The sequence below is a fragment of the Colossoma macropomum genome, unplaced genomic scaffold (assembly GCF_904425465.1).
Source record: "Colossoma macropomum unplaced genomic scaffold, Colossoma_macropomum, whole genome shotgun sequence".
In the NCBI taxonomy this organism is placed as follows: domain Eukaryota; kingdom Metazoa; phylum Chordata; class Actinopteri; order Characiformes; family Serrasalmidae; genus Colossoma; species Colossoma macropomum.
Genome location: NW_023494792.1, coordinates 19,999,480 through 20,015,112, shown reverse-complemented (window position 1 = coordinate 20,015,112; position 15,633 = coordinate 19,999,480). Strand labels below are relative to the sequence as shown.

The following is a 15,633-nucleotide window of genomic DNA, read 5'->3' as shown; positions in this document are numbered from 1 at the left end:
TTACAGGCAGAGCTCTAAGCTAAACTTAGAGCTTTAAACAGACATTGAATATGTAGGAATTCTGGTTTGTAAACAATGGCTTAAGAACCTATTACAAAGTTTATTTTGTCTCACAAATGGGTAAAACAGTTGCATGTTGTAATGTCAAAAGGCTTCAAAGAAAATCAATAACGATGATATACCATAAATCAGATGGAACATATCCTTAATGAAAAAGAGCTTTACAGAAGTCTGATTGCAATGTTTTCTCCCAACAGCTGTGTTCTGTGACTACTACAATGATCCAGATGAGTGCACATGGCACTACAGTCCCTGTCACACACCATGCTACAAAACCTGCCTGAACCTTGACGGTGTTTGCCTTAACCCGTTACCCAACCTGGAGGGTGAGTCATTATAATACCGATTGACTTTATGGCACCTTAGTTTATATTTAAGTCAGTGTCACTGGGGAGAGTCTTGCACTTGTGAGTTCTTCCTGCCCTAACAGGTCTGATTCAGCTCAAATACCTAATGAGCTGAATCAGGCATGTTACAGCAAGCCAAATACAAACAAAATGAAAAGCAGGGATCCCACATATCTGGGACAGAGTACAAATGAAATAATCCTATTCTATTAAATTAATTCATATGTATAACCCAGATTGTAGAGTGCACATGGGTGATTAGTTGTTGTTTGTATTGTACTGCATATTGACAGTGCTTCTGTTGTGTAGGTTGTTATCCAGTGTGCCCAGAGGACAAACCCATTTTTGATGAGTGGAATCAGACATGTGTTGCTGAATGTGATAACAGAACTACAACAACTACACAAATACCAACAACTGAAAGCACCACAGGACCGACTACCACCCCCTCCACCCCCTACACAACAACTACACAAATAACAACAACTGAAAGCACCACAGGACCGACTACCACCCCCCCAACCCCCTACACAACAACCACACAAATAACAACAACTGAAAGCACCACAGGACCGACTACCACCCCCCCAACCCCCTACACAACAACTACACAAATAACAACAACTGAAAGCAGCACCTCTGTCACTACCCCAGGACCGACTACCACCCCCCCAACCCCCTACACAACAACTACACAAATAACAACTGAAAGCACCACCTCTGTCACTACCCCAACACCAACTACTACCCCCTCAACCCCCTACACAACAACTACTACATCGATAACCACAACCTCACCATGCATTATCTGTCATTGGTCTGAGTGGTTTAATGTCTATAATCCCGTTTCAGGAGGATACAGTGATTTAGAAACATATGAAAATATCAAGGTTGCTGGAAACATAATATGTGATAAACCAGAAGATATTGAGTGCAGAGCTGTAGCACAACCTGATTTAGCTTTTGATGATTTTATACATAGTACAGGTCAGGTAGCGCAGTGCAATGTTTCACTTGGTTTGGTGTGTAAAAAGCAGGAACAGTTACACCGTCCATACAAATGTTTTGACTATGAAATTAGAGTATACTGTTGTCATGATATTTGTACTACTTCGACAGCAACTACACAAATAACAACAACTGAAAGCAGCACCTCTGTCACTACCCCAGAACCGACTACCACCCCCCCAACCCCCTACACAACAACTACACAAATAACAACGACTGAAGGCACCACCTCTGTCACTACCCCAGAACCAACTACCACCTCCACAACCCCCTACACAACAACTACACAAATAACAACGACTGAAAGCAGCACCTCTGTCGCTACCCCAGAACCAACTACCACCTCCACAACCCCCTACACAACAACTACACAAATAACAACGACTGAAAGCAGCACCTCTGTCGCTACCCCAGAACCAACTACCACCCCCTCAACCCCCTACACAACAACTACACAAATAACAACAGCTGAAAGCACCACCTCTGTCACTACCCCAGAACCGACTACCACCCCCTCAACCCCCTACACAACTACACAAATAACAACAACTGAAAGCAGCACCTCTGTCACTACCCCAGAACCGACTACCACCCCCTCAACCCCCTACACAACAACTACACAAATAACAACGACTGAAAGCACCACCTCTGTCACTACCCCAGAACCAACTACCACCCCCCCAACCCCCTACACAACAACTACACAAATAACAACGACTGAAAGCAGCACCTCTGTCGCTACCCCAGAACCGACTACCACCCCCTCAACCCCCTACACAACAACTACACAAATAACAACTGAAAGCAGCACCTCTGTCACTACCCCAAAACCGACTACCACCCCCCCAACCCCCTACACAACAACCACACAAATAACAACGACTGAAAGCACCACCTCTGTCACTACCCCAAAACCGACTACCACCCCCTCAACCCCCTACACAACAACTACACAAATAACAACAACTGAAGGCACCACCTCTGTCACTACCCCAAAACCGACTACCACCCCCTCAACCCCCTACACAACAACTACACAAATAACAACAACTGAAGGCACCACCTCTGTCACTACCCCAAAACCGACTACCACCCCCTCAACCCCCTACACAACAACTACACAAATAACGACTGAAAGCACCACCTCTGTAGCTACCCCAGAACCAACTACCACCCCCTCAACCCCCTACACAACAACTACACAAATAACAACGACTGAAGGCACCACCTCTCTTACTACCTACTCAGTTGTGACTCGTTCAACCTCTAGGCAGACAGCCTCACAAGCAATAAATACTACAAGTTCTGAGAAACCAACAACGTCATCAACCTCAACCACAAATACATCAGCCACAACCACAACTACGCCAGCCACAATTACACAAATAACAACAACTGAAAGCACCACCTCTGTCGCTACCCCAAAACCGACTACCACCTCCCCAACCCCCTACACAACAACTACACAAATAACAACAACTGAAAGCAGCACCTCTGTCGCTACCCCAGAACCGACTACCACCCCCCCAACCCCCTACACAACAACTACACAAATAACAACAACTGAAAGCAGCACCTCTGTCGCTACCCCAGAACCAACTACCACCCCCCCCAACCCCCTACACAACAACTACACAAATAACAACAGCTGAAAGCAGCACCTCTGTCGCTACCCCAGAACCAACTACCACCTCCCCAACCCCCTACACAACAACTACACAAATAACAACTGAAAGCACCACCTCTGTCACTACCCCAGAACCGACTACCACCCCCTCAACCCCCTACACAACAACTACACAAATAACAACAACTGAAAGCAGCACCTCTGTCACTACCCCAAAACCGACCCCCTCAACCCCCTACACAACAACTACACAAATAACAACAACTGAAAGCAGCACCTCTGTCACTACCCCAAAACCGACCCCCCTCAACCCCCTACACAACAACTACACAAATAACAACAACTGAAAGCAGCACCTCTGTCACTACCCCAAAACCGACCCCCTCAACCCCCTACACAACAACTACACAAATAACAACGACTGAAGGCACCACCTCTCTTACTACCTACTCAGTTGTGACTCGTTCAACCTCTAGGCAGACAGCCTCACAAGCAATAAATACTACAAGTTCTGAGAAACCAACAACGTCATCAACCTCAACCACAAATACATCAGCCACAACCACAACTACGCCAGCCACAATTACACAAATAACAACAACTGAAAGCACCACCTCTGTCGCTACCCCAGAACCAACTACCACCCCCCCAACCCCCTACACAACAACTACACAAATAACAACTGAAAGCACCACCTCTGTCACTACCTCAGAACCGACTACCACCCCCCCAACCCCCTACACAACAACTACACAAATAACAACAACTGAAAGCAGCACCTCTGTCGCTACCCCAGAACCGACTACTACCCCCCCAACCCCCTACACAACAACTACACAAATAACAACAACTGAAAGCAGCACCTCTGTCGCTACCCCAGAACCAACTACCACCCCCCCAACCCCCTACACAACAACTACACAAATAACAACAACTGAAAGCAGCACCTCTGTCGCTACCCCAGAACCAACTACCACCTCCCCAACCCCCTACACAACAACTACACAAATAACAACTGAAAGCACCACCTCTGTCACTACCCCAGAACCGACTACCACCCCCTCAACCCCCTACACAACAACTACACAAATAACAACAACTGAAAGCAGCACCTCTGTCACTACCCCAGAACCGACCCCCTCAACCCCCTACACAACAACTACACAAATAACAACAACTGAAAGCAGCACCTCTGTCACTACTCCAGAACCGACCCCCTCAACCCCCTACACAACAACTACACAAATAACAACAACCGAAAGCAGCACCTCTGTCACTACCCCAGAACCGACCCCCTCAACCCCCTACACAACAGCTACACAAATAACAACTGAAAGCACCACCTCTGTCACTACCCCAGAACCGACTACCACCCCCTCAACCCCCTACACAACAACTACACAAATAACAACAACTGAAAGCAGCACCTCTGCTGTCACTACCCCAGAACCGACCCCCTCAACCCCCTACACAACAACTACACAAATAACAACAACTGAAAGCAGCACCTCTGTCACTACCCCAGAACCAACTACCACCCCCCCAACCCCCTACACAACAACTACACAAATAACAACTGAAAGCAGCACCTCTGTCACTACCCCAGAACCGACTACCACCCCCTCAACCCCCTACACAACAACTACACAAATAACAACAACTGAAAGCAGCACCTCTGCTGTCACTACCCCAGAACCGACCCCCTCAACCCCCTACACAACAACTACACAAATAACAACTGAAAGCAGCACCTCTGTCACTACCCCAGAACCAACTACCACCCCCCCAACCCCCTACACAACAACTACACAAATAACAACTGAAAGCAGCACCTCTGTCACTACCCCAGAACCGACTACCACCCCCTCAACCCCCTACACAACAACTACACAAATAACAACAACTGAAAGCAGCACCTCTGTCACTACCCCAGAACCAACTACCACCCCCTCAACCCCCTACACAACAACTACACAAATAACAACGACTGAAAGCAGCACCTCTGTCACTACCCCAAAACCGACTACCACCCCCCCAACTCCCTACACAACAACTACACAAATAACAACGACTGAAAGCACCACCTCTGTTGCAACCCCAGAACCAACTACCACCCCCTCAACCCCCTACACAACAACTACACAAATAACGACTGAAAGCACCACCTCTGTCGCTACCCCAGAACCGACTACCACCCCCTCAACCCCCTACACAACAACTACACAAATAACAACAACTGAAAGCAGCACCTCTGCTGTCACTACCCCAAAACCGACTACCACCCCCCCAACCCCCTACACAACAACTACACAAATAACAACGACTGAAAGCACCACCTCTGTTGCTACCCCAAAACCGACTACCACCTCCCCAACCCCCTACACAACAACTACACAAGTAACAACAACTGAAAGCAGCACCTCTGTCACTACCCCAGAACCGACCCCCTCAACCCCCTACACAACAACTACACAAATAACAACAACTGAAAGCAGCACCTCTGTCACTACCCCAGAACCAACTACCACCCCCCCAACCCCCTACACAACAACTACACAAGTAACAACTGAAAGCACCACCTCTGTCACTACCCCAGAACCGACTACCACCCCCTCAACCCCCTACACAACAACTACACAAATAACAACAACTGAAAGCAGCACCTCTGTCACTACCCCAGAACCAACTACCACCCCCTCAACCCCCTACACAACAACTACACAAATAACAACGATTGAAAGCACCACCTCTGTCACTACCCCAGAACCAACTACCACCCCCTCAACCCCCTACACAACAACTACACAAATAACGACCGAAACCACCACCTCTGTCGCTACCCCAGAACCGACTACCACCCCCTCAACCCCCTACACAACAACTACACAAATAACAACGACTGAAAGCACCACCTCTGTCGCTACCCCAAAACCGACTACCACCTCCCCAACCCCCTACACAACAACTACACAAATAACAACAACTGAAAGCAGCACCTCTGTCGCTACCCCAGAACCAACTACCACCCCCCCAACCCCCTACACAACAACTACACAAATAACAACTGAAAGCAGCACCTCTGTCACTACCCCAGAACCGACTACCACCCCCTCAACCCCCTACACAACAACTACACAATTAACAACAACTGAAAGCAGCACCTCTGTCACTACCCCAGAACCGACCCCCTCAACCCCCTACACAACAACTACACAAATAACAACTGAAAGCAGCACCTCTGTCACTACCCCAGAACCGACCCCCTCAACCCCCTACACAACAACTACACAAATAACAACAACTGAAGGCACCACCTCTGTCACTACCCCAGAACCAACTACCACCCCCTCAACCCCCTACACAGCAACTACACAAATAACAACAACTGAAAGCACCACCTCTGTCACTACCCCAGAACCGACTACCACCCCCTCAACCCCCTACACAACAACTACACAAATAACAACGACTGAAAGCACCACCTCTGTCACTACCCCAGAACCGACTATCTCAACCACAAATACATTAGCCACAACCACAACTACGCCAACCACAACTACGCCAACCACAGCATCAACTATCACTACCCCAAAGCCTGGCTGCCCAACATGGGACGTCGGCGTGAGTAGCATATTGTACAAAAAAGCTGTGGCTTTTCAGATCACTCTGGTTAGACCGCATCTGTGATTGATTTTGTGTTCTAATGTTTCCCTTCCTTCAAAATAAAAATAAACCCCAAATACCTTAGATAGAATCTAAAAATATAGAATTTTGAAATTTTGCAGATACATTTTTCTCAAATAAATACATTCTTTTCTGATATGTTTTAAATTAAGTCAAAGAAAACTATGTCACTTAAGAAAACTTATACATTTACTTGTTCCTTTAAATTTCAGTCTTGGTAGTTTGTGGTCATTTTCCCAAAGCTGCAGTTTATGAAGAAGCTTATTCAATGTAGAGTGATTAAGTTGATAGTGTAAGACATCTTGAGAGGATGATATACTGTTGGTCAGGGTTTTCCAACCCTAGTCCTGGTGATCTGCCACCCTGTGGAGTTTAGTTTTACCTACACTAAGTACCTGACACTAATATTCAAATGCTTCTGATTGCCTTGTTAGATAATGGCATGAGCTAAACTGTGCAGGTTACTAGATCATTACGTCGCATGACATTAGATATTTATTTAAAAAGAAAGAGCTTAGAGTAATACATTTTATTACTGCATAAATTGAACTGTATGCTGCAACGTTTTTGCAATGATATGGAATTCAAATAGATATTTACACTAAAACTAATGCATCTGATCCAGACAATGAAGGACTTCTGAAGATGTTAAATAGCTGAAGAAAATGTGACAGATTGTCGCGAGATCTAGACTCCCAGTAAGGCAGAACTCCAGGACCAGGGTTGATATAACAAGGTTGTTTTATAACATGCTAAACAGTTGAAGTATTGAGCATTTTATTTAGGAATTTAACATTTAAAATATGAAAACACTTATGCATTTTACAAATTTAAAAATTCATTGCATTCAGTGAAAAATGATTCCAATAGACAATTTTTCATTGTTCTTGTCTTTTATTCTTGGCCATACCAAAGTAAGATCAAATTTACAACAGAATCAATTTAGCTTCAATTTTAGAGACAAATAGTATTGTACTGAGTGAAAATGCATAAATCTACTTTAATATTGCTATTGCTGTATTTTTGGTGACAGACAAATGAGACCTTTGAGATCTGTAACTGCACCTTGGCCCGGTGCATTGAGGACAACATCATTGAGATTATCCCATATGAGTGTCCACCTCTTCAGAATATCACATGTTCAAATGGGAGGAATCCAGTCGAAGGGTTTGATGATAACCACTGCTGTAAAGAAAATGTCTGTGACTGTGAGTGAATCAGGCTTCAAATAATGTAATAGTATACAAATCAGTTATGTGTTTAGTAAATACAACCTACGTGTGTTTTACAAATGGAACTTTATATGCACTTTGTCTAAGTCAGGCCAGTGACCAAAGTAGAAAAAGCAAAGTTTTTTTAATAGCAAAGACTTTTTGATACCTTCCATATCTCACTACTTTCAAATGTAAAACTACTGCAATAACAGTCCAACTATAACTTCTGTCTAGGCTTCTGTGAAGGGTGGGGAGACCCTCACTATATAACGTTTGATGGACTCTTCTATAGTCATCAAGGAAACTGCACTTACGTTTTAATGGAGGAAATCAGACCTAAACACAATTTGAAAATTTACATTGATAATGTCAACTGTGACCCCCGAGAGTCTGTGTCCTGCCCCAGAGCCCTCATTGTGTCCTACAACAAACAGGTCATCACCTTGAAAAACAACAACCTTATAGGAGCTGCGAAGCTGCAGGTGAGATTTAACTGAAGCTTAATATTGCTTTTCTTAGGGTCACAACAAGAAAGATGTGACTGTTGTATGAAATTTACTCTGAGATCATTCAAGGACATTTTGCATCTAATAGTGACATAAAGTCATATTAAACCAGAAACTTCTTAATTGTTTGTTTCTATTGTGTTTAATCTACATAGGCTTTGATGGGAAATGTTGTGTTGAAGTTACCTTTTGCTCGAAATGGTGTGAAGGTGCTGGGCTCAGGCATAAACCTGATTCTGGAAATTCCACAGCTGGGAGTTGTGGTGACGTTTGGAGTCACAGGCTTCAGTGTCTTCCTGCCATTCCAACATTTTGGGAAAAACACACAGGGACACTGTGGTATGGGACCATAAAGTCAAATATCCTATATTGAAAACCATGTTTTTAATGAAGTAATTTAACAAGTGAAATATTCTGAAACATCTTCAGAGTCAATAGAAACTATGTGAGCTTATTTTTGACTGGCAAAAATAACCATGGATAGGATTAGGAGTTTATTGCATTAAAACATTCGTACAGCTATTTTATTTCACAATGATATCATACAACAAGTTATTTGTATCTAACTCATGAAATACCCATACGTAATGAAGAGCAACCCAAACTTTTACTATAAATCAAGTTCTGCTTATCTCTCTCAGGTACATGCAACAACAACCGGAATGATGACTGTATGTTACCAGATGGGAAACTTGTAAGTGACTGTGAAATTATGGCAGATTACTGGCCAGCTAAAGATCTGCCCAATCCAGACTGCCCTGCGCCGCCAACAGTGCCACCCACCTCTGCGCCCACAAAGAAGCCATGCCCGCTCAACCCTGTTTGTGACCTTCTCAACACAGAGTGAGTAGCTATAACTAGTGCTGAAGGACTCTGTGGAAATTGGTAACACTGCGTTACTGTCAAGAAAAAAGCCACTTATCCCCACCTCCCCCCACATGTGCTTTTCACTGGGTATGAAAGAGGCAAATCTTGCATTGCATCATATTTCTTAGCTGTACACATACAGTACAGATAATTCAGACAGAACAGCATCTGTACTGTTGTCAGAACAGGTAGTTAATAGAAAAAACAGTCAAGCAATGTGCACTTTCAAAAAGTTACAATTAATCTAGTACACTGTTAAAAAAAAAAAAAGTCCAATTTAAATTTTAAGGCAACTTACTTCACAGCTTTTTTTAAGTAAGCTCTTTGGAACTGGAAGGCATGGGTGATTTTTTTCTGTGAGGTAAATTTAGGTAAAAAAAAAAGCTGTAAAATAAGTTGCTGTAAATTTTTAAGTCGATCCAACTTTTTTTTTTAACCAGTGCATTTAATAGTGCTCTTACAATTAGTACTTACAACTGCACGATTGTACAATAGCAGTGCCAAATATATGGGGATTTCTTTCTGAAACCTTGAAAATGTACTAAAACCTAAAAAATGTGTTATGTCCAGCTATAGAGTTGCTGCACCTGATAATGTGATCACTGAAGCCACTGTGTGTAAATGCTGAACTGGTCCCATTCAAAGATACTGCTCTGAAGAAAAAGCAAAAAACTTTTATAGTTCTTAGTTTTACTGTCATGAACTTCTGTTGCTTTTGATTTTAAATCATTATGCAAAGAAAGTAATTTTGTGCGCACTGTCACATTAGAGGTATAAAAGATTTTTTTGACGTTTCTTTTTTTTTTTTACAGCGTGTTTAAAGAGTGTCATCCACATGTCTCTCCTGACAACTACTTCAGAGGTTGCCAGTTTGATAGCTGTCACATGACCAACCTTGCTGTGGTGTGCACCAGTTTACGAACTTATGCCTTAGCCTGCTCTCAGTTTGGCATCTGTTTACACTGGAGAAACTACACTGATCTGTGCAGTAAGCCAAATGATTTTATACCGCATGCAGTTTTATTCACATGCATTTAGTCACATTCTGGTGAGAACATACTGAGAACTGAATGAATACCGAATGAAAGCTTTTCTTTGGAAGAGGCTTGTCTCATGTATCTTTAGAGTAGTGTCTATCAGCGCAATGTTTTGTCATTCAGATTAGATTTAGATCATTGTGTAATAGTGTTGTATATTGTCATTCCTCAGCTGTTGAATGTCCAAGAGACAAAGTTTACAAACCCTGTGGACCTGCTGAACCTCCTACCTGTGAGGACAGGTGAGCCTTCATTCTGTACTTAGTTTCTCAACACTGACTACTATATGATAATATTAGTTTCACTAATCTGCAATTACACTGCTTTGAAAAAGTATTTGCCCCTTCCCAATTTCTTCTATTTTTGCTTATTTAGAAACACTTGAATGTTTCAGATTATCAAACTACTTTTAATATTAGACAGAGATAATCGAAGTAAACACTGAATGCTGCTTTTACATGATGATTTCATTTGTTGAAGTAAAAATGCTCATCACCCTATGTGAAAAAGTGATTGTCCCTTTAGCTACTAAATCAATCAGTTAACCAAAGTCAATTCACTATTGCGTTCAGTTTCACTGGCCATGGCATGATTACTGCCATTACATGTCTTATGTCAGGTGACTGTATACAATGCTGATAATGCAGGTGAGTTAGGTAACCATGTTGGGTGGAGGAGGCTGAAAAGGTGGTCAGTCTGAACAAAGATAGTATTTTTATCATTAATGTCACAAATTGCTCATGGAGTTGATGACAGAACTGTTAAAGTTTAAATTATATAATCTTTTATATAAGGCCTAATGAGCATACTCTGAACGTGACTACTGAGGGTTGCTTCTGTCCTGATGGTACATTGCTCTTCAACAAGGACTCAGGACTGTGTGTTGACAAGTGTGGTAAGTGATCGTTCTTTAACCTGATCTCATTACACCTCTCACTGTATTTTTCAGTGAAAAAGTGAAATTACAGGTTCATGCTTCCAGGTGCAGAAATTTCAAAGAGAAAATGAGTTCATGATGAATAAATTCCAAAACCAAATGTAATTTTTTAAAAGAAAATCAATATTTAAGGTGATTATGTTGACAAACTTCCGACAATCAAACAAATGTGACAGATGTACAGTATGTATTTTATATATGTGTGAAGGAACTCTTTGTAGTCAGTTGATGGAAACAATGTTTAAGGTAATATTTGTTCTAAATTGGAGCAATTATTATTCATACACATGGGGTGATACATTTCTTAGTTAGCAATTATCAATGGATACTGCTTTTTAAGACTGTAGAAAATGGTAAATAAGAACATTATTATTTATGTAATCTATGAACATGGCATGTACACTAGGTGTCGGCAACATGCGACTCTTTCACTGCCCTGTTGCAGCTCCACAGCAGAATTAGATTTTTAGGTAAAAATAAAATGATCCTCCTTTGCAGTAAAATAAAATGCTTAATGTCTTAAATGCTGGAGTTAATGTAGCCTATATTTGTTAATTCACCAAACTTTAACCCTGAAGATTGGCCCGCAGACTGTTTGTCACCATAGCAACGACAACAATCCCGCCTAGCTAGTAGCTAACAAAATGGCAAATAGAAAGATTTAAGACAGACATAGATAATTCAGAGACGAATGGATTTATAATCACTCCAGCTGCTTTCCTGATATGTTTAATCTGCAACGAGAAACTGTCAAACACAAAAAAGTTGTGAAGCTGAAGTCAGTTTCTCGTTTGCCAGCTTCTCATTAGAAGTAAGTCTGTGTTTTCATTCATATTATTATTTTAGCTTATACTAGTACATTAGCACATACTGAGACATATTTAGAGCCAAGATGGTAACATGGACATAAAATGTTGTGGCTACCAAGGTGGTTTGATTTTTATTAAAAGGACATTTAGGTTGCTGACCCCTGATAAATACCCTGGCTCTGTAAAATGTAGTCATTTACCGTACCATGAGGTCCTTTTTTTATGTACTTTCCAATGGATACTAGAGCAGAGAAGCACAGTAATGTAATTCATCTCAGTTTGTAAGCAGGCTTGTAAGTACAGCATTGTAATATTTGTCTCACTGTTTGCTTTGCTTCTACAGGATGCCTGGACTCTTCTGGTCAAGCACGAGAGGTAAAATGACTTCATATGTAAGCTCATAACTTACAAAGTTGGTGAAAAGCTTAATCATTTGTCTGATAGACCACAAATGCTATCATCTATACTGGACTATTGATACTATAAATCCTATGGTAAGATTTTAACCATTAGGCCAGTGTGCCTGATAACCTTTAGAATCAACATAAACAAGCATTCCAAACTGTCTGGAAGAACGGACGATTGAGTAAATATAGTGTTATGGGAAATATACAGTAATTTATAACTTGATGTTACTGATAAAATCCTTACACTGCATGGACTTTTAATGCTACTGACTGAGGTCTCTGGATTTCTAGTATCTCTGCAACCAACCAGTATCATAACGTGCTCTCCTATTTTCAACATCAGCCTGGAGAGAAGTTCCAGCTCGGCTGCCAGGACTGTGTTTGTGATGCATCAACTACATCTGTGATCTGCAAACCAAAGCAGTGCTCAAATAATGACCAAATAACCTGCAGTGAACCTGGCTTCATTGTGGTTAATGAGACAAACCCCTCAGATGAGTGCTGCACTATACTCGCCTGCCGTAAGATTGCATACTTTTGTTATTTTTCAGCTGTTTTGTGATTAATTGTGATTATTGTATTATTGTCCCAGCAACTATAAAAACAATATAAACAGGCTCTGCAAATTTAGCCCTGTGTATCCTACTATAGGATACTGCTCTAATGGGTATTGCTGATTTGCATTTGCTGAAAAGCTTAATAGAAACTGCCAGACAGTGTGTAATTGCACTTAACTCATTTATGTCATGTTCCCAAAATCTCAGTGGCGCCATTTATTGCCTTCTACTGTCTGTTGTAGGCTGTGACAGCAACTTCTGTCCCAGTGTAGATGGGAAGTGTAACATCGGTTATGCTCCTGTACTCCAAGTGCCTGAAGGACAATGCTGCCCCAAACTCACATGCGGTATTCATATCTATGACAAATATCAGTATTACTCAGTTTTTCCTTTGACCTGATATTGATATTACTGTTGATATTTTATGTTCCTGATAGTTTGTGTTGTGTATCTCATAGAATTTTTTTATCTTCTTCTCACAGAGCCAAAGAAAGTCTGCGTGCACAAAAACATGGAGTACGAGGTAAATATAAGTGCAAAATTTCCTTTTGGAAAATATTGCATGTTTTTGCTGGTGTGAACACATATTACAGTTTTTTTCTATCACTAACACAAAAACAGATACGCTAAACTCAATTGCCCAAAACTTTTCTTGTATTATGAGAAAGAAAACTGTTTTGCTAGGAGTTTAGGCAGTAATCTCCTGAAACACATATCACAGATCCCCTAAACTCTTTTTGTGTAACAGTAAACACAAGTTTCATTACAAAGTGCTGTTAGCCTAACGCAGTCAACCAGAAAGCACTGCCATTCAACACACCTGGATTTGATGGATTTGTGTTTGTTTTGAAATTTGTGTTGTTTTATGAGCAAAGTTAACACGCTTTTGACTCAGTTGTTTGCTTTTACCAGAAAAAGATGCATTTTGGTGAATTTAGTTTTTGGATTTGTGTTTAAGGTTGTGAAAAAATTAGATATTACTTCATAAAGTGTGTTTTAGCGATTGTAAAAACCTGTAAAACGCTTCCTTCCAGCCTGGTACCTCAGTCCCTGTGGTGGACTGCCAGGAGTGTCAGTGTACCTGGGATGTGGATCCGAAGTCACAACTGTTCCAGATCCGGTGTGGATTTGTGACTTGTGATGAGACCTGTGAGCCAGTGAGTATTGCTTTTCTTTATTTTGGACCCACACTCCATTTAGCCCTGTCAAAATCTGTGCCATTGCTCATTTTATAAAACATGAATGTGTAAAATACAGTGTCCAGTTCAGTCTATTCCTAGATATACTTCCATAATGTGACCTGCTACTGTGTTTGAAAATTCAAATAAACAGTGGTTTATTTCTGGTCTGGTCTGCAGAACAGGCAGAGATGAAGATATACACTACATGCCAAGAAGTTGGCAAAACTAAATAGAGCCCTGTGGGCTACTTTAAAAGATCAATACTGAGAGCACAAATCCAGTACTGAATATACACATTACTGGATAAACACTGGCTAAGCACAGCAATGATAGATTAAGTTGTTTTTACATACTTAAGAAAGGTATATTGATTGGCTTGACTGCAAAAACTGAACTACATGTCTGATCATGCACTAATACTTGTGTTCTACACCATAATTTACCATATTTTAGACTTTAAGCTAAACTATGTAAGATTTTCTTGTTAAAATTGAAAGAACTAACATTAATGAGTCAGGAAGGAAAAACACTAAAATATGGTGTGTGTTGCAGTGAATCGCCCTGTAAAGCCTAAATTATCATTTCAAAGTCAGAGGTGTCAGGTTGGATTTCGCAAGAATTTTTGACCACGTCATACATTCTTACGCAGTAATGCATTAACATTAAGATTAATGATGTTAATTGCATTAACATCAAACGCACAGACCCAAAAAGAAGGTCCGGCTTGATGTTTGTGGCCTCAAATGCTAAATCAACATTATACTAATGACGATATGTGGTAGTAATGGATAATTCACTTAATGCTTTTGAGACATGTCCTTCACCAAGATTTCTCTTTGAATACTCTTTCAGCGCAGCTTTAAGGAAAGTATCTTTACTGTTATTATTTTTACAACGAGGATCCAAATATTCCCTATTATTCAAGTCAGTTGAAGTGAAATAAAATACAGAACAAAAAATACATACAGTGTATGTCATAAATTATTCTATGACACACCAAAAAACTTTGCTGCTTAGACAGACTCTTTATTCTATGCTTTTCTTTCTCTCTCTCTCTCTCTCTCTCTCTCTCTCTCTTTCTCTCTCTCTCTCTCTCTCTCTCTCTCTCTCTCTCTCTCTTTTCCTCTCTCTCTCTTTCTCAGGGATATGAGTATGTGGAGCCAGTTTCTGATGAATGCTGTGGGAAGTGTGTGCAGTCCAAGTGTATCCTTAACCTCAATGGTACAAGACATCTATTGCAGGTAAGGGTTAGTGGTCAGTCTAGAAAGAACTGACCTTTGGTAACTGTACAAGAAACTATGAGGAGATATGTTACAGCTGGAGAATTCGGAGTGGGACGTCTTTGTATTAAAGTTTTTGCCAAGTCCTAAACTTGTCTTTAAACAGCTTTGT

The 15,633-nt window shown here is 41.4% G+C and overlaps 1 protein-coding gene across 1 annotated transcript in view; it reads left to right on the top strand.

The window, feature by feature from the left end:
• Nucleotides 1-15,633, top strand: part of LOC118812738 (mucin-2-like) — a 39,084-nt gene that overhangs the window by 21,252 nt on the left and 2,199 nt on the right. The window contains exons 25-41 of the mRNA XM_036577846.1: nt 258-386; nt 717-2,636; nt 2,989-3,296; nt 3,634-6,663; nt 7,760-7,934; nt 8,175-8,422; nt 8,602-8,785; nt 9,088-9,289; nt 10,126-10,301; nt 10,523-10,592; nt 11,145-11,245; nt 12,440-12,471; nt 12,847-13,024; nt 13,303-13,407; nt 13,543-13,583; nt 14,095-14,217; nt 15,384-15,482. Coding sequence (XP_036433739.1) covers nt 258-386; nt 717-2,636; nt 2,989-3,296; nt 3,634-6,663; nt 7,760-7,934; nt 8,175-8,422; nt 8,602-8,785; nt 9,088-9,289; nt 10,126-10,301; nt 10,523-10,592; nt 11,145-11,245; nt 12,440-12,471; nt 12,847-13,024; nt 13,303-13,407; nt 13,543-13,583; nt 14,095-14,217; nt 15,384-15,482 — 7,121 coding nt within the window. The remainder of the gene's footprint in view (nt 1-257; nt 387-716; nt 2,637-2,988; nt 3,297-3,633; nt 6,664-7,759; nt 7,935-8,174; nt 8,423-8,601; nt 8,786-9,087; nt 9,290-10,125; nt 10,302-10,522; nt 10,593-11,144; nt 11,246-12,439; nt 12,472-12,846; nt 13,025-13,302; nt 13,408-13,542; nt 13,584-14,094; nt 14,218-15,383; nt 15,483-15,633) is intronic.